General features: G+C 45.9%; 1 protein-coding gene across 1 annotated transcript in view; it reads right to left on the bottom strand.

The window, feature by feature from the left end:
- Positions 1-457: 457 nt before the first annotated feature.
- The window catches only part of AGAP1 (ArfGAP with GTPase domain, ankyrin repeat and PH domain 1), a 297,553-nt gene continuing 274,752 nt past the window's right edge, over positions 458-23,258 (bottom strand). Inside the window, 2 exon segments of the mRNA XM_075755906.1 lie at positions 458-7,198; positions 7,688-7,943. Coding sequence (XP_075612021.1) covers positions 6,995-7,198; positions 7,688-7,943 — 460 coding nt within the window. The 3' untranslated portion in view covers positions 458-6,994.

Genomic DNA, 23,258 nt, shown 5'->3' with positions numbered 1-23,258 from the left:
GTTTGTGGCTCCCTCACAGCAAAATTTTGGGGCCAGAGAGTAAGTAATGACCACGAACACGTGGAGGGAAGGGTGAGGAGCTGCTCGTGGGAAGGACCCACCTGAGACAGCTCTTCAGAAACATCTCACCACTGTCCTCCCCAATGGCCCCACAAACAGCAGCACAACCCAAGCATCGCTGAATCAGCTGCAGGAAGGCAGCTCGCTGGTCCTGCACTTAAGTTCAGCCAGTAAGCTGAGTTTCAAGCAAATTTATTTAAAAAAAAAAGGGCTTCTGAGCAACAAGTCCTCTGTCCTCTTCACCTTCAGAATCTCCTTCCCTGGTGTTTCCCATGATAACACCCCCAGGGCTGGCGAGCTGGGGTTTCTTCTCTCAAGCAAGGGAGCTACTTGAGTTCTGGTGGCCAAATTAAAGGTCTTCTCAAGTTGAGTGTTGCTCTCTGAAGGAGCTGGATGGTTTTTGACTACCTCCGAGGCAGGGGTTTGTACGAGTCCCGAGCGCCTGACAGCTCGCGAGGGCCGCAGTAAGTCTGTACCTTGTGTTCCTGCATCTCCCCATCCCTCGAGCAGGTGTCCCCCACCCTGTGCCTGCCCCCCGCGCTCTTGGAGACGACCCGTCTTAGTCAAACCGGGAAACTTGCCCGTTTAGAAACACCTAACTGAAAACCTGGCTCTAACTATTGATTTTGATTAACGTGTAAATGTGCACACGTACGTTTCCACAGTTACTAACAGCAGTAGGTAGAGCATATATGCATATACAAGCACACATACGCACACCAAATGCAAAGCGTGTGTAGTTAGCGACCTCCATGTGGTAAGACTGCCTTTACCTTAGGACTCCAACCACCTTGACTGCACTTCATCCACCAGTTCTACTCAACTCAACCCCCAGATCTGGGAACTAGCTGCCAAATAACAACCCACCTTCAGCGCCAAAACCCTTCCTTGGTCCTGCATGAGCTTGGGGGTTGGCCTTCAGCACAGATCAGACCCTCTCAAGTTGTCTCCTGTGAGGGGTTTTACTCCGTGGACCTTGTAATTCAAGAGGACCAGCAAAGTGTTTTCAGCTACTTCAGTTGTCAGAAACAAACAAAAAAACCAAAACACCGATCGGTTCTTGAAAATGGGGCATACGTAAAAGAGCTGATGGTGCATTCACTGCCAGCAAGCAACACGGTCATCCCAAACGCATGCCGTTAGACCTCTGTAAGCATTCCCCCCCCACCCCACCCCTGTCACGTTTTGTACATAACACACAGGTAAAAATTACTAGCTCTGAAGCACTGCAAAATAGTCAATCCTTAGTACTGGAAGCTAAACACACATCCAGAAAGTTCATGGCCAAGAGAAAGCTGAAGCTCTGCCTGTCAACAGAACCGACCGCTACCGCTTGAGTATGCCACCCAGATTTGGGAGACAGGCGGACATATAGAGATGGAGAGGCTAAAACCGCTGAAATGCACAAAGACATTTTTATTTCATCTGCCCACGAGCAAAAGTCCCCCTGAACATTCAGGGAACAACAGTAAACGATGGGAGTTAATTCACCCACGTATTGCTGTCACCTGAAATGAAACACAGGGGCCAAGATGACCAGAAGCATGCCTACTGATTTGGGGCTTAAGATGTCTCTACAAAATACCCAAACCGATCCTCCTCTCAAAACATGAACTATTCCTCGCTCTTGAAAATCTTGGCCAAAACCCTTCAAGCCTCCCTTTAAAATGTGAGATGGACTCAAGGTAAGCTGTCATGAGATAAAATCACCCAGTATTTACTTTAAAAACTGGCCCATGCTAAACAACAGAACAAAACCTAGAATACCGTCATCAACAAATCTACCTAGCTACAGCTCTGGATGTTTTGCTCTATTACCTCTATATTTTTTCAAACAGGAGATTATTCTCTAATAAAACCATTCAAAGCAACCTTCTTTGTCTAGCTTAGAATTTAAGAAGTCAAAACTCATTGCAGAACCTTTTAATTCGGGGTAGTTTAGTGTTTTTCTACCTTGAAAAGAACTGTAATCTGGAGAGGATTTTTTTTTTCTGCCTTGCAGCAAACACAAGAACATCCAAAAACCGGTTTTCTACGCAATAATTTTTTCCCACAAATCACCAAGAATAGAAAGAGATGTTGAACCAAGGATCCAGACCAATAGCCGGAGATCCCATGTACGTATCGCTGTAGCAGCCACCGGAGAGGAAACAAAGACGCTCGACGATGAGATGGGAATGGGCAAGTTGTCTCCTATCCAGCCGAGCTGCCCCAGGTTTGGTCCCCAACACTGTCCTCCTCTACCTTGAGTCCCTCCAGCCACAATGACCATTTGTTCCCTGTTAAGGTGCAAACGCGGCTCCCCGAGACGTTTGGAAGGGGCCCCTTCGGGACCCCCTTGCAAAATCTGTGCTTGTCTCCACTATTACTACTTTATACTAGAAACTACAAATTACTTCATTTTTTCCCCCCGATCTCCATACAAATATAAAAGATGAAGCTACCCAAACCCCATATAATCTAGCTATACTACATTACAGTGCCGGAGATCATTTCTAAGCCCGTATCCGCGTTCCCACCTCTATTCCTCTCCCTGTGTCACTCAGCTCCCTCTGGCCAGGGGAAATCTCCAAGTGCAGCTAAAGCTTCCCCCCACCCCAACAGACATAATTTAAGGAATCAGGGAAAAAGACAGCAAATTAAACAATACGAATTTTTACACAGTTGTTATACGCTATGCCCAAATGTTTAAAAAAAAATCCCCTCTGCCTTCCAGGGCCTCACCTGGCTTTCTGAGCAGCACCTAGCTCTCAGAATATACCAAAGTTCTCCAAAAATGGCCGTTCTTCTGCCCCCTTTTAGCAACGAAATCGGAAATCTGGTAATGGGAGCCCTTGGACAAATCTCCGCACTGGCAGGACCCTGAATTTTCCCAAGGTTGGATCTTATTTCTTCATAAATGGTGAGGAGAAGTAAACCCTCCTCAACAAGGTTCAGATGCTGGATATGACACATCCGACTTATCTCCATCGTTCAACAGCAATTTGCTTAAAATAAATAGAAGGAAAGTGCTGATGTTAATAGCAATAGCTGACTCGCGTCTAGTGTTTTAGTTGTTGTGGATAAAGTGCAGAGGAAGGGGGATTTAAAGGTTTCTAGGATGATGAAAAGGGTTAAATAGAGGACGCAAAAAACCCCACAGCCGTGGACTCCATTTTCGGAGAAAACGGCTTCAGCTAACATGTTTCTGCTGGGATTTCTTATTGACTGGATCTCAATTTGCTTTTAATTTGCTCATAACATGCTCAAAGGGCGTAAACAGCCTGGCAAGCGGGCTCCATAAAAGCAACGAGAGGGGCTAAACGCGAGACAAAGAACAGAAAATGGACGGGTTAACAGAGTGAAAGCAAGGGGAACGATTCCTGCAGGTTCTCCAAGCGTCAGTATATATCGCCTGTTTCTGCACCTGGACGGCTTCAAGAACACCCTTTGCAAAGTGCAAACGCATCCCCTGAAAAGCACGCAGAGCACGGAGACCTCGGCTCACAAAGCCAAGTCCTGCCGAGCTCCGGGCACGGAGAACTTCCTCCATCCTCGCTCTTAGCTGCGGTGGGAAGGGGTTTCCTCTCCTCTCCTTCACCGTGCAAGGAGAGGATGGAGTCTACGTTGGCCTGACTTCCTTGTCCCACACAACTTCTCAGAGCCATCCAGCCAAAACCATTTGAACGGGGGATGCTGTACCCAACACCCGCTGAGGCACGGACCCTGGGGGTCTGTTCTCCCGCAGCTGGAGCATCACCTGCTCTAGTGCCAGAGAAGGTCTCTCCTGACCTGGAGAGACGGCACTGGGCGATCTCCTCCCTTTGGAAGGGACCGCTGCTGCATGCACGACCGGGTATCCTCCCTGCAGACCCCCAGAGGTTCGGGGGAAGTCATCACAGAGTCTACGCCACTGCAACACAGGTACTGCCAACGCTTACGCCTCCAAGGGAAAGAAAACGACGTTTGGGTTAAAAGCAACTGTGTTACTGCTTAATTAAAGCATGAGGTTATTAGTTGGCCAGCCCGGATATATCATTTTTCGTATAATACAGTGGAATTTCCTCTCCTAAAAATATTCTGTGTTTTTTCAGTGATCGCCTTCAGAACATTTTTATGAAAGGAGCGTGTAATCCTTCTACCTGAAATCTGCATGACAGCCTGCTTGCCCTTGTTTCTCAAACATCACTCTCAGCTTTGTAAGAGGAAGGTGGCCCAAAGAAAGCATTAAATTACGTACAGAAAATATTTTCAATTAGGAAAAAAAACCAGCTCGGAAACGGAACACGCATTGAGAACTTAACGGCGGCAAATCTGCCTACCACGTATTTGAAACATTGGACTTGGTTTTCGGATACAAATGCCCTTGGTGCTCCCAGGGGAAGAGCGGGCAGCTATAGCACCTCTGGGACCACGGATCCCCGCTGTGTCCTCCCCCGTCCGGGGTGTAAAGCTCGCGAGCACCAAGACACAGCGGGCTTCACAGCATCCCCTTCAGCTGCACGTTAGATGGGTTGTCCCATCGCTGAAAGACCACCCGTCAGTACCAAAGATCAGGGAGCTGCATGGGAATGATGGAGAAATAGCAACTATTACAGACACCCTGCCTCTATTAAAAATAAGAATAATAAAATTATCCCAGTATGAAGAGAATCAGCTGTAGCCTTACTCTGGTGCAGCCAGCCTAGGCTGGTCGAAGAAAGATTTCCCCTCCCAACTACTCAAAGGCCTATACAGTAACAAAGTACAAAATGAGAACACCACCAAATAGGAAAAGCTGGTCAATATTCTCATGCTTCCACCTTGAGGCTCGCTTTTCTTCCACAATTTGATGATTTTACATCAAATCCGTAATTTGCTGATTTCTTTTTTTCCCCTTAAGATAACCAGATTACATTTTTTTCCTTCACATTTTGTTCCCATACAGTTTATTTTAGCAATTGCTCTGCTCCTCCCCTTTGTACGCCAAATAAAATCCGGAGCCCCGAGGAAGAGCACCACCGAAAGCTTGGGAAACACATACGAGCAGGTAGATTTGCAAATTGCTATGCTGTGTACACCTCACTGCCTTCACGTAATTGCTCCTTTGCCATCACATTCAGTTGAGTTTTCAACTTTCTCCGTGATATACCCTTCCCCCCATCTTCACATTGCCATATGCCACTTAAAAAAAAAATAATGAAAAAAAAATCACTTTTCTGCCTGCCAAAAACCATACAAGCCTGCTTCCCCGTGCCAGAATCCTACTTTGCTGAAAACGGGAGAAGCTGGGATCTGCCTGGTAATACCAAAGTAATCAAATCAAGTATTGAAACTTGGAATTCAAATGAACTGTCCAGGCTACTTTCACAAGCCATTTTTCTTCCGGAAAGCAGCCAAGTTGGGAGTCAAGCGCAGCCATGCCCTGCCCGCCGCGGTGAAGGCTATCAATTCTGAACTTAATCAAATCTGATCTTCCCACAGCCAGACTAGGGCTTTTTGTCTTGGCTTGTGAAAGCTTCGTGACTTCTGGAGTAAAATATATTTACAGCGCTGAGAAACAGCCTCTTTTTCCTTTCTAAAAGGTCTTATACACTTTTTTTTTTCTTTTTTTTCATGCCAAACATGCCATAATCTTCTGATATGTTCCTCAAAGGCTTGCGATGGAAACAAGAGTTCACTGCTGGGAATATTTTCAATGTACAATGATCTGTAACCCACAGATCCTAACTAGTTGCACATTATTTAGTTCACATCCATTACAGTTTATAAATTAACAGAGATGTCATTTTCTGTACAAAAAAAAAAAAATCAATGCATATTTATTGTTTTTTTATTCAAATAGATTTTACATACATATAATCTAGAGACACAATACAAAAATCTGTATAAGTTAGGCAATGCATCACAGGAGTGACCAAAAACTCAACACATTTACCTTGGCAAAATGACAGAACCTATTTCTGCTGGCTGAAAAAATATTAGCATTTAATGCGTTTATTAATTTCACTAAACGTACTTGAAATGTTTTTCCTTAGCGGTATTCATTATTCCTTTTTGTGTTTCATAGTTACTCTTATTTATTTTTTCCATTTTGTTTTTACACCAAGGAGACTGCAGTCAAATAACACTCAGCAACTCATTTCCTCTCTTTGGACTGAAAAATTAAACAGATACTAAATTATGACAGTGAATTTAGAAAGGAGGGCTCCAAGGGCTTGAAAGAACATGTCTGAGATAATATGATGCTTCTAAGAATATTGCAATCACATCCAAGCAATCACCGAAGCGTGCCATGTAACTACCTCCTCAGCTAATATGCTTTTTTCTCCGTGATGACTAATCATGTTCTATTAAACAGCGGTAATGCTGGAAGAACTCAACTATACAAGTGTAATGAAGCCAGTATTCTCCCCGGACAGATTAGCTACAACTGATTTGACACATACCATCATAGGAGCTTCAAACCTGACAAACTCTGTGCTTGCTTCTGATTTATGCCGTCAAGCTCTTCAGAGAAGAGAATGAAAATCCAGGCGTCGCGTTTGGTAGAGGTGAAATGTACTGATGTGCTTAACTGTCAGTTACGGAAAGTCACCATCTCTCCTTCCTTCTCCTCTCGCTCGCCTCTCCCTCCGCCCCTTCCCTCCGCGCTCGGGGAGCCTGCGTGCCCCCTCCCCGGGGACGACCGCTCTCCCATGGTCCCGGTGCCACGCGCGGCGTGTCCTGCTCAACCCCCGCGCTCCCTCTTGCCCACTTGTTTCCATCGTTCGAGAGCTGTCGCTGAAACAACTGCTTTCTCTGCAGCCCCTTCTGCTCCTTCTCATCCCCGCGCCGTTTCCGGATGGGACAGGGATGTACCGAAGGGAAAAGGGAAAAGGAGAGTTACCAGACTCACAGAGCAGAGCTGTGATGGGGATGGAGGAATGTGAGGCTGCGGATGTAATTCAGGTCAGCGAAGACACGAGTGAGCTCCTCAGATGATGGTGGGCATCCTTCCGCTGCTGTTGTTCCGGTTATTGTTCTTCCTGGACAAGTTTGGGGTGGCCATGAGGACAAAGCGCTCGTCGGGGCAGCCGTACTGGAGGAGAACGTCAATGCACTCCTGGCTGGAGGCCTGCCGGGCGTAGGCCAACGCCGTGTTGCCGTGGGCATCGCGTGCCATCACGTCGACGCCGTACTACAGAAAGAAGAGACGTGTCGTTGGAAGCTGCGGTGCCAACAAGAGCGATAAAACGGAGGGAGCGGACTCAGGACGGATCGGTTTGAACGTAACTGAGGATGGGGAGAGGGAGAAGAGAGCAAGGGAGGATACCGGCCTGACAACGGGAGCAGCACCGCGTCACATATGTAAAGGTTTCTATGGGGAGACGTGTGGAAGAAAATTTGCCACGGTGCTGTTGCAAACAGGCGCTAGGAAAATCTCTCCTTCCTCATTTCCTACGCTCTCCTTCACTTTCCGTCAAGCAGCAGAAGACAGGCAGAAATAGGCTTTTTTTTAAATCACAGTGCTGTCTTTTGAGAGCAGGCAATGAGGAACATCTAGACTCGGGACATCAGCGAAGGCTTTGTGGAACCCGCAGGAAGGAGGTTTGGGAGGTCCTGTGGAGGGACATAGCCACGCGAAAGCCAGCCCAGCCAGCCCCCTCCCCGGACACCAAGTACTTACCCAAATCAAGAGCTGCACCAACACCACGTTTCCCTTCCTGCATGCCAAGTGGAGGGCAGTGCGCCCATCACCATCACCGCAGGTCTCGTTCACCTCTTCCCTGGTCCCGTGGGCAAGGAGCAGGATGACCGTCCGCAAGTCCTCCTCGGCTGTAGCCCTCAGGAGATGCTGGCCCAGAGAAAGCTCCAGGCACTGCAGCGGGGCAAGGAACAGCTTCTGCTCGTATTTCGCACGTATCCAGCGCTCTTTTTCTTCCCTAGAGAAGCCAAAGGAGACAGGTCACTCTAACCCGGCTTCATGGACTCTAAATGGAGGCAATTTTTGGCTACCGGTATGCTAGCAAACGGCAGTTAACCAACAAGGAAATGACTCCTCCTTCAAATTTTTGGCGAGCAAGCCCTCATAGAAACAGTTCATCCAAACCACATCTTTGCTGTGGCATTTGCGTCAGCCGTCTCATCATTACCGAGCCATAGTATCGCAGTGCCCGACATCCCCCTCGGTGGACGCCATGCCTATGGGGTTGCAAGATCACAACAGGAGGTCTTAAAACAGCCCGGGCTGCCCTGAGGACTGGCGAGAGGTCAACGCGTGAGCCCAAGGACTGGCGAGAGGTCAACGCGCGAGCCCAAGGACTGGCAAAAGGTCAACGCGCGAGCCCGCACCGTCACGAAGACGGGAGACAAAACAGGCAGCCTGGTTCTGCGTTAGAGTAAGGTGGGCTGCAAAATATATTATAGAAAACGCACCAAATTTCTGTATTCTAAGACCAGAAGTAACCAAGCGCCTGGGCTTGTATTTCAGACAGGAAAGCAAGCCCTGAAAGACACGGCCTCGCTTGCAGGGGTGCTTTTTCCTTCTACGAGTGGAGTAATGTTTCCAATGCAGAAGGCATATGGACGGTTCCTCTGTTTGTTTTTCCAAAATGCAAACCACCAAACCAATACTTTGAAGCACCATTTCCTCCTGATACGTCAAAGAACTATCAAAAGCCTTCTGGATGCTATTAGGTTACAGGATAACAAGGACTACAAACAAGTCCCTCAACTCTCCATTAAAAAAATTACCATACAATTATCCGATCTAAGAGCTGTTGCCCTAGACAAAGTCCCATTTAGAGGTACCGCAGGTAATCTGTCCAGCCTCTGAAAACCGTACACATCACCTAAGCCAGGCAACTTGTTACTGGTGAGAGATTTTCTCCTCCGGAGTACAAAAGGCAAAGCTCTGTTTACGCCTTTCAGCCATGTTTACACTACTCTCAGTAATCTAGTGTCAGGTTAGCCCTAATCTGTTTTTAAATACTTATGTAAACAGATCCTTCCAACAGCAAATCTGGATTAGTTTTGCATCATTTCCTGGTACATGCGGAGCGACCCTGCTTTGACCTCCCTGGATGCTTTCAGGCACAGCTTCCCAAAGCATCCGCTTCTCTACCCCATCACAATTTATCCTACAAACAGGTCCAGGGCTTTTTTCAGAGCAAAAGTGCAAACAGAAAATTAACACAAAGAGCCCTTCGTTTAAATCAAACCTTTGAATGACTCCTGCAAGCTAAAAGACATACACACACACAAAAAAACCCCACCTTTGATGGCAGGATCTGATAAACAGAGCATCATCTCAGGTATTCCACATGGAGAGGAGGAAGAAAAAGACTTCTGTTACTATTGCACCTTTAATTCATGATTTTTGTATTTGTATTTTTTTAAGGTAAAAACCCAGAACCAGTGCCGCGAGGAGGATAAAGTAACACGCAGTTATTTACAATAAAATGGGCATTCTTGCGACACTGCAACAGATCTAGTTCCAGTATCCATCTAGAGTATCTTCAAGGATGTTCAGCAAACTTCCTATATGTGTTTTAAACGTGTACAGAGGCATTGACAGTATAACCAATGTACCCACCACATGTTTAAAGCGCGCCAGACTGAAAAATGAAGTGATCCAACCTGCGCTGTTCTACGAGAGCAGCGCACATCAGGGCTTCAGAAATTTATTTCTCAGACACCCATACGTCCTAAAGGCAAAATATACCTCAGATGCATAACTATTAATTTTTTTTTTTAGCCTCGTCAGGAGTCTGCAAATGAATCCCCCCTCGCCCCCAGACCATCTTTTGAGCGGTAGTAACTTTTGGCTCCCCATCAGGTGCTGCGATCGCCATGGCTTGAACAGAAGTGCCTTTCTGTTTAGAGATGAAGCTGTTTTATGTAAGCCTCCCACCACTTCTAACTCATCTTAAACCGTAATAATAACGCCATGGTATGTACCGAAACAGAGACGGTAAGCACCAAGTTCGGGCGGAGGCTTTCGGAGCTTTAGGCTGCTGCTTTACAAATTCATCGGCACGAACTCCCCATTTACCGCGCGTCGCATGGGAGCGGCACGAAGGCGAGTCAGACCAGGCAAGGCTGCAGGAGAGCAGGATGGACACTAACTACCCAATCCTGCTCAGGTTTACCCTACTGTCTCAAAAGGCTGGGAAAAGAACAGAAAAACCCCTTTAAAATGAAATCTAACAGGAAGGGGAACATGCTGCCACCTGCATTAGTGATGGAGAGGATGCAAACGGTCCTTCCCGTAGTACGACCAAGTAACCCGTAACCGCTCCGCGTTAACGCTGACTGTACGGTCAGGATTCATCCCCTCACCAGAGGAAATCTGCTGCACAGCCGGGGAACAGCAGAGGAGACGTTGGGTCCCCCAGGAGATGCTCGCTGGCGTGGCTGGCCAGAGCAGGACCCTGCGGCTCACCTAAAAATTCAACCTTCGTACGTGGTCGTTTTACCTCACTTGGGTCTCCTTTTTCAGAAAACTCACCTAATTTTTCTTGGCCACACAGGGCACCAAAAGCCTGAAGTCATTAGGGTCAAATTCTACCTTTGGAGTCACATCAAGGGTTGGGAACACAGCAAACGCTACAAGCAGAAATAAAGGTGTTTTAAAAGCCTCAGACATTTGGGGGCAGCACGTCACCGACATCGGCTATCGAGTCAGATTCAGATCTTATTCAGTCGTACAAACTGGGACCAAGAAAGATACGTCGTTTGGGTTTTCTGGCAGAAAACAAAATTTTATCACGGCGGTAGGAGGAAAAGCATGCTCGTCCACATCTCATGGACAGCCAAAACGTAGCGGGACCGTTTTTGAATGAGTATCTAGAAAACCAACGTCCACAGACATCCTCCCTACCTCGTCGGCACAAACCCTTTCATTTTGAACGGGAAGTCCTGGCGACTTTCCTGGAAGACAGCTTCAGCTCCGCCGCTCGCATTCATCTTAGAAATCCCGACAACAAGACATAAATACTGTAATTGTTTCTCTGATGCCCCGATTTCACTTCTGGGATCCACAGCTTGTCTTGGTCGAGGTTTCATTTCCCCCAAGGAAGGCCAGTCCAAGAGCAGAGTTGTCAGCAGTAGATCACTTAACCTCATTGCAGTCCCCTGGAGAACCACTGTTCACATCCCCTGTTAGCTAATGAGCTAAAAAATGAATTATTGGAGCGGTCAGCAATAAGCAGGAAGAGGAGGCACAGTGTTTCATTTCAGCCAGCGCTGACATACCTTTAAATAAATCAACTGAATAACAGTACGAGGAAATGTGAGGAAGAGCAACTAATCAGCAGAAAGACACCGAACCAATCCCTAAACATAAAGGAAACGTACGTCTGCTTGTAAATATTTCCCTCCTGTTTTCGTCCCTTGCCTGTAATGCTTGTAACTTCCACTCCAAACGACCCCCTCAACACCAGAGCCTTTCAGCTGGAGTTGGCAAAGCTAAAACGAGACCCTTTTAACTGAACTTCTAAAATCCAGCGGAGTCCTCTCCTCAGGACCAGATTAAAGCCAGCGTGCTGGAGAGCCAACATCATCGCGCACTCAGATGGTCTCGGTGATACCCAACGCTGGGGAGCTGCCTCTTCCTCGTACGTACTAAAATGACTTCTCTTTTCTTCAGCGACGACGCTAGCTGCTGGTTTTTTCAACGCGCGCGCACAAAGGAATGAACGAATTACAAACTCCTCGATAAACTTAGAGAAAGAAAAAAGATACAGTCCTACGATCAGACTTTCTTTGAGCCTTTTCTCTCCAAAGCTGCGCGTTCAAACCCAGACTGCCGACACAAATTCCAAACTTCCCCGGTTATGCGAAGGCCAAATACACCAGAGTAAAACTGCAAAACACTCTGCGGTACCAGGAGAGGAATGAACCACTAAGCCTTGGCCAAAAAACATCACCAAGCTCTTTGCTCTCGCAGGAGTCTCCATCGCTGGTGAACTCCAAGTACGCAGAGTGGTGTGAATAATGAAATCTCTGCCACGGCAGCGGTACTGTACATAGGTAAAGGGTTATTAGAAACAGATGAAAATTTCAGTTCTCAGTTTATTTTGATCTAATTAGGTGCTTGCTTCTCAAGATAATGTCCAATTATTTAAATTACTCTGCCAGCCACATCACATCATTATTATCTGGAAACATAAATACCAGGCACTGTAAGGGGGGAGGGCTAACTAGGTAACATGAGAGAATATAAAAAGCAGATTTGCTTGGAGCACAGCTTCGCTCCAGGAGCTACGCTGCGTTCTCCACGTGTGGGTTTGCACCAGAGATGCTCATTTAGGAGCCCGCGTCCTACACAGCTCAGCCCCGTAGAGCGCATCGTGCGGCTCTCCCACCTCGGTTAAACTCGCGTGGTTTTTTACACCCGACAAATCCGAGCAGGAGCCTCGTACCGCTGGTATCGACTCTCCACCCTCCTCCTCCTCACTCCCATTCACCTCTGCCTTCAACTTCATTTGTCCCTCACGTAGACTTGGCAGAGATGCATGAAAGGCAGACACGAAAAGGATGAAAAGGGTGGGCAGGGTGGAAATAAAAGCCATGTTTGTTGTGACTCAGAACTGATTGTGTAGGCAACAGCACGTGGATGGAGAGCCTGAGACCTTGCCATCGAAATTCAACAGCTCCAGCGCAAGAGCAGCCTTGTTCTTACCAAAACGATAGCAAGGATGACAGAAATGTTGTGTCACTTGCTCATTATCTAAAATTACTCACTGGTTGTTAAAAGTGTCAATGAAATTTTGAAATGTTGCATTAAAAACGTAATGGACAGCAGGTATTTATCACGGCAAAGTGCTGATTTCCCACCAACAGAAACACCGAGCAGGCTCGGTGCAGGCATTCTGCAGTGAAGTTTTATCCTCCACATCTCCAACAACACTAAAAAGCTCTTAAAATTTTTTCTCTTTTCTTCTCTCTTGCTAAAGAAGATAATTCTGTAACTGAGGAGGCCTCTAAATGGTCCCTCTCGTGTTGCCGTGCACGTGCCGTGCCCCCGCGTTACCACTTCTGGTTGCTCACTGAAGTACAACCGTTCAACGCAGCAGTAACCTGGCCAGCTCAGCAAGAGCGCTGCCAAACTTTCCCTCCTGTTGGTCAGCTGACAAGGTTAATGTGTCTCTTCCAAGAAAATGAAGTAAATCTAACCCTCGTACCTCCCAAACTCCTGGAGAGTCCCAGAACGTGTCATTAGTTTCGCGGTCCAGCACGCGAGAAGCGCGTACCACCTAACGACCAGCGCTGGGCAGCCGGTTGTGCCGGGCCTTGCCGTTTAAACAAATCCCTTTGCGATGACCTCGCGTGCCTCCGATAAACCGCATCGCCTTGGACAGAGCCGGCGACGCAACGTCGGGATGGGTAAAAGAGAAACATCGGGGTGTGTGGGGAGGAGATGGGATTGAAATGTTGGAAAAGGTTCGTGATGTTTTTAATTGCGACTAGCAAAGCGGGGGAGAAGAAGAGAAGGCGAGAAGAAAGAGCTAGCAGCAAGGAATTTTCAAAGCGTCTTCCTGCCCCAAGCAAAGCAGGAACTGGGAGGAGAGGCATGGAAGAGGAGCTGGGAACAATATGCTGAGAAAACACTGGGGCTTCCTCTCTCTGCAGGAGAAGACCCCGCTCTATTGCAAAGTAAGTGCTTAGCAGTTGACTGCTTCCTAGCATGCATGCCTTCTCTCCCTGGCTGCGTTGCTAAGGGGGAAGGCGCACAAGCCCACCGGGGATATACAGGTCCCCGGCAAACAAGAGGGCTCCAGACAGCAAACAAAGACCGATGGGTATTTATTCCTTAATTACGAAGAGCTTTTAAGAAACAGGCCACTGTAAATCCCGCCTGCCGAGGAAAAGGAGGCGAAGGACCAAGATTTATGTGCGCTGGGGCAAAGAGGAAATAAATATCTCTCTGGCTCCTGATCAATATTATGAGTGTTTTGCCAACCTACAGGGTGTTTTATGAGCTGTAAGGACAGAAAGGGATCATTAATAATTAAATAAAGTCAACCTATTAAGCTTATTACTTCTTACAAGTTAAACATCCCTGACGGACAAAGAGCAGCCCTATAGGAAAGCTGCAGATGAGCCAACCCGCGTCTTGTCTTGGACGCTGGACCAGGGCTCTCCAGGCGAGCAGCGTAGTAACCCGGCTTGGAGATGATTTAATTGCCGTCTTTGCCGGGGAAGTTACCTGGCTAAGGACAGAGTTCAACCTGCTGTCAAACCTGCGAAGTTTTGTCCACCAGCCAGGAGAGGCAGAGAGAGACAATTCAGTGCCGTAGAAATATTCCAAATTCAAGTTACTTCTCCTTCCATCAGACCGATGCAAGCAACCAAAACAAAACACCGGCCCCGAAAGACACAAATAAAGGCGGTTTGCCATAAAAAAGCATGCCCAAAGCCCCTCGCACTGTCAGGGACCTGTTTTCTGAAGCCCACAGGTCAGGATCTTCTCCACCATTAGGTCTACTACTGTATTTTTCAGTTTTCCTTTCACAGCTCTGTGTTTAAGGGGAAAAAAAAAAAAAAAAGGCAAAAAAAAGCCCTACTGTGCCTGACAGACAGAGATCGCTCATACGTGCAAAGCTGAATGCGCTTCTCAAATTAATCATGTCTTGCATGACACTTACCGGTATAATTGTAATTTGGATTCAGCGGAGCTTCTCCACTTTCTTTGCCCTCTCTTCTGACAGCATCCCCCTACGAAGGGCTCCAAACCAGCTGTTATTTCTGCACTTCTAGGTTAGCCTTCCAGTGACGCCACCGAGTAACCAGCAGCTCTCCCTTAGGTGTTAAGGCACCCGCAGGATTTATTACTGCACAACATTAATTATCAGCCTGGCCGAGACATCAAGGTTTACTGACTTCAGGCTTTTTAGATAAATATCCCGCGACTGTGGGCTCCGATATATCACGTAAAATTGCGGCGAACTTATGTTTTCATCGCACGACGCTCAATCTAATAATTTTTAAGGTATACTCCATAACTATATATCACACCCGAGGTTTACTCCGTGTACAGTTAAGCAAGAGCTATGTGACGTACAACTGTAGGGAATACTGCAGGTACCAAGAAAAGACTTATTAAGTTGAGAATAAAGATCGTGCGACATCTGTAAGCCCTGCAAGCTGGTTAAGTCTTTTCTCAATACAACTCCAAGCTTTTTTTTGTTCCGTGCAACTATGTGAAATGAAAACAGCCCCTAGAGATTTAACAAAAAGCTTGAAGAATGCCACAAGTTGTACTTTTCCACTAACCAACCCCAAAAGGCCCAGATTTTTTTTTTTTTTTTTAAACAGCACTGCCAGCAACGTTTAGGAGAAAAAAAAGCACACCAAAAAACAACCGATGGTGAAATCTAAAGATTTTAAACACTTAGCTTGGTGAAAACCATTAAAAAAGCAGTGTGAGCAGCGGAGGAAGATGGGTTTCTGCTAAGATGTGCAAGGCGAGAACCTTATGAGGATCTGGAATACAACAGCAACGGACACTGCTCCCTTCCACCCACCTTCTACTGACCAACAGGAAAAACTACGGAGAATTCCTTTTACCTGGATATTGATGTATAAGCACATAATGCTCCCTGCAAAATTTCAACCAAAACAGCACTGTGCTGGCTACAAAAAAAAAAAAAAAAGGCTAATAAGTGAGTTAACACTGTGTGGTTCTAGATACATACGTAGACTGCTTCCATTTCTTGGGTGGTCAAACCTCAACACTTGGGCACACCACAAATACTGCCTAAAAAAAAGGCAAAAGCTGCTCTACGACAGTTGCGTGGAAATGCTAAAAACAAGGAGTATATTCGCTTCTCGCTTGTTTGCAGTAATGTATATACACATGCAGAGAAGAGTAATTGCAAACATGTATCTAATGCATTTCATTATTCATGTGCAGCTATACTTAACCTGGTATCTTAAGGGTGTAAATCAAACTGTATTGTGCCAGTACCTAAACACAGACTGGCAATTTCAATTTACAATTTGATATACAGTCACTCAGGTTAGAAGATTCCGTTAATTTGTGATTTGCTGACACTAATTTTCTCTCATAGTAAGGCTATACTTAATGCAATAGTATTTTAAATATAGCTCAAGAAATCATTACATACTTTTTAAAAAAAAAAAAAAAGAAAAAATATGAAAATTCCACTTGAAATCCGTTTTCACACAAAATGTGGAAGGAGTTTTGAACAGGTAACGGAACTAACAATGGGAAATGTTTTGTGGAAATGAAGGTAGGCTGTTATCTTGGTTATTTATGTCTAAAAATCTGGCTATTTTCACCCCAAACCAGGCTTCTGCTTTCATATTCATGCTCAAGGAAGCTCTTGTACTATATTCAAAAGGGAGGGAAGTGACATACAAATATTTCAATGCATAAATCTCAATAATCTGTGCCAGGTGAGAGACGGAGCGAGGTAGCCAAGTGAGGTTCCCACAGACCCTGAGTAATGTGCCATGTAACAGGGACGTACATCAGCGACGCGCTTTCCAGCGGCTCCTCCCGTGATGCGACTATCACAGCGCATTAAGGATACCATAACAGTCGCTGATGTGATCTGCTTTGGAACGTATCACATCATAAACAGATGAGAGAAAAGAAATGGAGCTTTTCCTCTGCTCATACCACTGTAAAGTGGAGAAGTAGCGTAACTATGAGTGCACCAATGCCTTATAAATAATGAGGTGGGGGGAAAAAAACCCCCTCCGAGGTCTACCCGAAGGGCCGACAAACTTGCAGCGTAGACATTAGGGAGATCTCAAATGAGAGCTTGCTTTGCACCCAAAGGGGGCTTCAATGATCCATAATGGGAAAAAAAAAATAATAAAAATGTTGTGGGCTGCAGAATGGGAATGCAACCTTTACCTGAGGATCAGGAACTGGAAGAGGCCAGTCTAATTAATAACACTTTACAGAGACCGTCAAAAATTTTCTTGACAATTTTGATCCTTTGTTACCAGTAACTCCTGAGCGATCCTATAGTTTGGTTTACAAGGAACTACAAAAGCCCTTTCAGGGGGCTTTAATATTGTCTTAATTCCAGCAGAAGCAGCAAGAGGATACTCCTTGGAGCGCGTGGAAAAAAACCCAACAAACCAACATTACAGTGAATTTATACGAGACATAAAAGAGAATATGCAAGTAATAAACATTGTATTTGAGCACAGACTGTGAAGAGAAACACATTTGGAGCAGCAAGCAAATAAACCCAAACGCTCGCTCTGCGCAAGTCAGCAGCGGGAGGCAGGCGCGTTTGCAGCTGAAGGTCTAGAGGGCTGGGAAGAACCCGGAGCATCCCCGCGGGCACCATTTCGGTAACCCACGTTCTTCAGATGCTACGAGGACCTGCCTGCTGTCCAACTGTTCCCTGGCAACTTGGAGCTTTCCCCTCGCCTCCCAACATCTCCAATACATCCTGTACCCTCCTCTTCCTCTCCATCTTCCTTCTCAACCGACACACCTTTGCCTGCTGCGCTACACCACCCCTCACCCTTACTTCTTCGGCCGCCTCTTACCTCTCGCTGATGCTAAGGACTCGTTAAATCATTAACGTTACCAGACTCTTCCATTAGTTGCATTTTTTTAAATGACTATTATTTAATGAACGCGACGCCTGACTTCGGAAGTTAGATGTCCCGAGGTATTCTCGCCGTTCGGCCAGAGACGGGACTCCTCTCTATCTCAGTTTTAGTGGGCTGCAGGTGTTTGATGCCTTTCTAAAACCACAAACAATAATTAGTTTAAAAAAGGCTGTCGGTAAGTCAGCTCGCATTTCTGAAAAAGCAAAGGAGATGAAGAATTAACTTGAGTAACTAAGACTAAAAAAAAAAAAAAAAAAAAAAGAAAAAACCTTGAGAAATCAGCGGCAGTCTACATCCGCAGAAATCCGTGAGGTTTCCTCCGTGCCTAAGAAACGAAACCTCAGTGCTGTTGGGTTTTTTTTGCTGCTGTTTGTGTATTTTCAACAACGGGACACGCGACATTGGGGTTGCCCAAACGTGCCCCAAAAGGCGAGATTAGAAATGGACTCGGCTTTTAAAAGACGCTCAAGTGCTGCTGAGGCATTTCTAATTGCGCACCCCTGCCTATTAATCACTTGCAAACCTTTAGGCTTTTATGATTTACAAGCCATACGGTTGGTGCTTAACAGTGAGAAACCCACATAAAACCTGACAGCAAAGAAAATCCACACCGGAGACACCTCCCAAAAGTGACAGCAAGTTCCACTTGGAGAGCACCTCCAGAGAGAGGTGCGCAGGGATTTAAAAGCCGCGTACCAGAATTAAAACCAGACTATCAAAGCCTCCTGCCCAAGTGCTCTCGGTGCGTAAGTGCTCTCTCTCTTTCAGCTACTTCCCTGCAAATCCCTCTTCAGGACACATTTGGAAATTATTTTAAAAAGATAAAATATCCCTAATCTGTAACCAATTAGAAGAAACATGTGAATATTATTTTCTAATTTGTGACTCAATCTTAAAAGCAAAGTCACTGAACTAATTACATCGGCTCCTGAATATTTCTATTGTGCTCCTGAAAAAAAAATAAATAGCGAGTATGTTCTCTTCTGCCTGATACGCCCCAGGGCTGAACGTATCAATAAGTACATCAAAGCCCTGAACGTGAACTGCCAAAAAACTGTAATTTCTGATTTGTGGCAGCTGCAGCCCAAGGGCTGCCAAACTGATTAGGTACCTCCTAATGGTCTTTGTGCAACTTGGGTTTGCGGCAAGGAGGTGGGAAGGAGGAACAAGCCAAGGAGAATAGAAGTTGAATAGTAAACACACGGCGCTCAAGTTGTCCACCGCAGAAGCGACCGGTTTCCAGCCGGCCGTTGATGTCCAAGCTCTAAGCCAGGGTTTATAAGAGCAGCGATGTAGGCTTCTTTTTAAAACCCAGACGCGGTGCGACTTGAGTGACTAACTCCTGAAAATTGGTAATTTCCTGGTGGTTAGCAGGAGAAGATCCGCCAATGGGAAAGCAGAAGCTGCTAATAAATTTATAGTGCGTTATATGCCAATTAGACCCCTTCAGCCCTTCAAGAGGCAGCGCCACCAATCAGGTTATCATTCCACAAATGTACTCTTTAGAGCTGATCTCATCACAAATCAATCCTGCATTTAAAGTGCAATTCTCGTTAGTATTACCCGGGAACGCGCTTGTGAAACAATGCACACGAGTATTTTCTCTTTTCCCCTCTAAGTGCCCTTCCCCAACGTCTCGTGCGCAGCTATTTACTCCTCGTACACAGTCACGTCTCAACTTCAAATGGTAAATAATCATTTTGAATACCACATTAATTCTGCATCGAACCAGATTTATTACGCACGTCATACTTGGGAGTTTCACCGTCATTCACAAACCAGCCATGAATCTCTTGGTTAAATTACATCCTTGTATCTGCCCATGCACCATGCAATATTCTATCAATACCGTGACTCAGAGCAGATCCCTCAGCTTCCCATCCCATGACATCCTCTTCATTTTCTGCTGAACAAGGCTAGAAACAGACTTTTGTTTCAGCTTTGTAGCCTACGGTGGTACAAAGACGCCTCCTGGTCAGGAACACAAGGCAACCGGAGTTACTAGTAATGCTTTTTCCTTTTCCTTCTCAAACCAGGTTCAGACCTTGGAGAAGCGCACCAAGAAACCTGACCCAACCCTAGGTGGCCTCTGCATACTTCAATTCAAAATTACTTCAAAATTTGTTCTGATTGAGCTAAACACTTTGTGATTTGCTCTCGTCAGCTGCCACAGCACGAGCACGAGTAGCAGACAAACGTTGTATGACTGTAGTTGTTTTGGCTCAGGGAAAGGGTCACAGGATCTTCTGAGCTTGTGACGAGAACAACAAACCACCGGTAGTCTTTCACGGTGCTTTGTCCTCCTCCTTGTACTCCTCCTCTGGGATGCCCAAGAGCATCAGGACATGGCAGCCAGGGCTGAAAGTTCATGTTGCTGCACCTCCTCAACAGACATGTTACGTGGACGTAAGGAACAGGAACCCTCCAACGCAAGAGTTACCAAAGCAGCCTTCATTTCCCTGCTCCCTCTCGTGTGCAGCCAGGTAAGCTCATCGGTAGTCATGGTAGGACCAAATTTTACTGGCCAAACTGCCCCTGCCCCCACTTATTTTAAATTTTGCGGAGGCTCTTCACAAAAAAACCCCCATCCTTAAGAAGGGCATTGCGCGATGCCCCGGCCTTGGGCTGTCACCTGCATCTTATTTCTCCTTAACCTCTTAAATAACATTGGAATTCACTTTGTCCCCTGATGGGCACCGTAATGAGAACCACCTGTCAATCACGGCTCCATTAGCCTGGACAGACTTTCACTTCCTGAAACAATTTATTGGATTCCCAAAAGCGAATGGACCTTCTTCCTTTTGAGCTGGGTTTTTTTGGGGGGGAGCTATTCAGCGGGAGCGGGTCTCCCTTCTGTTCCTGCTGAGCGGTCATTGTTTCCCCCGTTTGCTCATGAAAACGGTTTCCTGAGTTGACCCACCTCTTCTTGTCCCGGGCAGGCCGAGTGTTTGCCAAAAACTTCTTTCGATTGCTCAGTTCACCGGCGCTATACAAAACCCACCAGCTGTTTCCAGCCACTGGGACAAGGGGAGGGGGGGAAACCCGATCGTCCTGTTAACCCCTTCCCAACAAAACCCCTCTGCAGAAGGAGGTCTGCTTGGGTCGGGTGGTCGTTTGCGTGCGGGGAGCTAGAGAGGCACGAGCCTGTCGTCCTTCGGGCAGATGAGCGGGACTCCAAGCTAGCTCCTTCTTACTTAGGAAAAAAAAAATCTGCTCTCGTTTAGCGTGAAAACTAAATATAATTTCTGTTTTCCTCTTCCTTTCTCTTGGTTACACTCAAATTGCAGCTCAAAGAAAAAAAAAAAATCTTACTTGTAGAGGCTGAAACAGCTTTCATTGAAACATTATCTTTAAAGGAGTATTTTAATTTCCCTGAATGTGTGCAGTCCTTATGAGGTTCATTTGCAATGCGCCTATCTGTTTTGATGAGATAATAAAATGTATTTTATTTAAAAATACTTCCACTTTCCCCCAAAGGAATTTAAATGGTCAGTTAATCTTTCTGCTTCAGAACAACCCACTGAGTAAATAAAAGAGGGCTCAAGATTATATAAACCAATGGTTTGGGGTTTTTTTTTTTCATTCTAACACTGGTCTTGAAGACTAAAATACAACTGTACCTGAGCATCGGCTGTATGCCCTTTTAGTATAAATCAGTTTAACTTTTAGCCTGGGAGAGAAAAAAAAATGGAAAGAAGATGATAGTTATCTCTAGCCTTCTGTGATTCTCAAGTCAACAGTAAATGGGGGGACTCGTTAGTGCCATAGTGATCCAATCAGGATGAAATTATGCAGTCATGTAAGAAATAATATCTATTAGGCTAATTTAATCAACGAATACTTTACAGATGAATTAGAATGCAGAATCCAATTATTTCAAACATTTGGACTGTCAGCCGCTGTGTTTTTGAAGCGGTGGAAGGGGAGAAAAGGAAGGTCTAAGGATCCTTTTAAGACGAGGGTGGCTGGGCTGTATTTATCGCAGGAGAGCTTGTAACGGCAGAAAGCTGACAACTACAATCAGCACCTTGCGCGGCTCAGAGGGCTCGCGCCCGGCCGGCTCTAATCCAACCCCTCTCCGCAGCTCCCGGGCCACCTTCCTCCGGGATATTGGTATGGACAGCTTGATTTGCTATTTTCAGTGGCTGATAATTACTGTCTCAAGTCTTGATAATTTCCCTTTGTCAGTCACCCTTTTAAAAGGCGGCTTACGCTCTAATTACAACGGGTCTTTTCTTATTTTGAAGATAAGATGTGCCCCTGGATTGGTGCAAAAATACCCCGGCGCTGCAGCACTCCCATCGGTTGCACGTAGTATTTATTCCTCTTGAAAACGAAGAGCTTGCTCTACAATGCCAAGCGAAGGGAAATGGCATACACGTAATTACTACTACAAGGGGAAATTAGTTTAAAATGCAACTTGACTCAAATGGGAGAGGACAGAAGAACCGAGGGCTGCGACTACACACAGATCACATCCTTGATCTGGCACGACTCAACATCTACTTTGCTGATGCTGTGCAAGTCACACCGGGATCCTAATGCTCACCAAAAGACCATCATTCCTCCGCCAAGGAGACTTTTGGATTGAGTCCCTGCCACAGAATAAAGGCACACCCGTGGCCTCGTGTGGAAAATTTTCTCCCGAATCCACTGGAATCGGCGTTTTACAGAGAAATACAGCAGCTACCCTCAGGCTGAGAAGTGACTGTGAGAAGTCTCCCCATCGCCTTTCACAGTTTAAGGTGGACTCGAGCCCCCCAGAACTTCTCAAGAACTAATGAAACATCTAACACATCTACACTGGCCAGCCTCATCACACGGGGCCTGCCCATCGCATTGACTATCAGAGCAGTTATTTCAAGACCCGAAGATGGCAAATGAGTACGTTTTGCTCAAGTCTACAGGATAAAAATGACTTGCCCCTCCCATCATTAATAGACAAGCTACTCCTGAAAGCTACTACTAGCTTGTAAAGAAAACAAGGCTACAAGAAAGTGATGAAGTCTTTAACTATCTCCTGGACTATCTTCCACGCAGAGCTGAATGAGATTCACACTGCAGCTTAAGCTAAAAAACCTCATGCTATTCTGTTGGCTTATATATTTCTTTTGAATATTTGAGCAGTATCATAAAGAACACAGAAAACCTTTTTGCCTGTTGCAGAATGCGGATGCCCCATCGCTCTGTACGGTCTGCGCTGCGATTCCCAACGTACCTGTGATCCAAACATTTTTCTGCCCTGTCATCTGGAGCGGTTAATGGACTCTCTCATTGACTGGCTCTTGCTTATTTAAACATTTAATGCTCTTCTGATGCCCAAATTATGCCTGTTTCGTGTGATGGATTAGCCCAGAATACAGCAGTGACAATTTCCTGCAATCTGTGGAATATCAAATTTTGATTACTTCAGGAGGAAAAAGTAAAGTTATAAGTAAACTGTTTTGATTGATAAGGAGCAGAGGAACACTTAATGCGGTGGTTCATTGGAAGCCTTGATGAATGCCTGGCAGGACTATGAAGAGTCTCCACAGAAGACATGCAGTAACTCTGGGAAGATTTAAGATATTTATTGCTCAAATAAAACAAAACCAAGTGAGATGAGTAGGTGAAGTAGCCCAGGGTGATTGCAATCTGCTGATCAAGACGAA

This window comes from Balearica regulorum, chromosome 6 (genome assembly GCF_011004875.1).
Source record: "Balearica regulorum gibbericeps isolate bBalReg1 chromosome 6, bBalReg1.pri, whole genome shotgun sequence".
Classification (NCBI taxonomy): domain Eukaryota; kingdom Metazoa; phylum Chordata; class Aves; order Gruiformes; family Gruidae; genus Balearica; species Balearica regulorum.
This window is presented reverse-complemented; position numbering and strand designations above follow the sequence as displayed.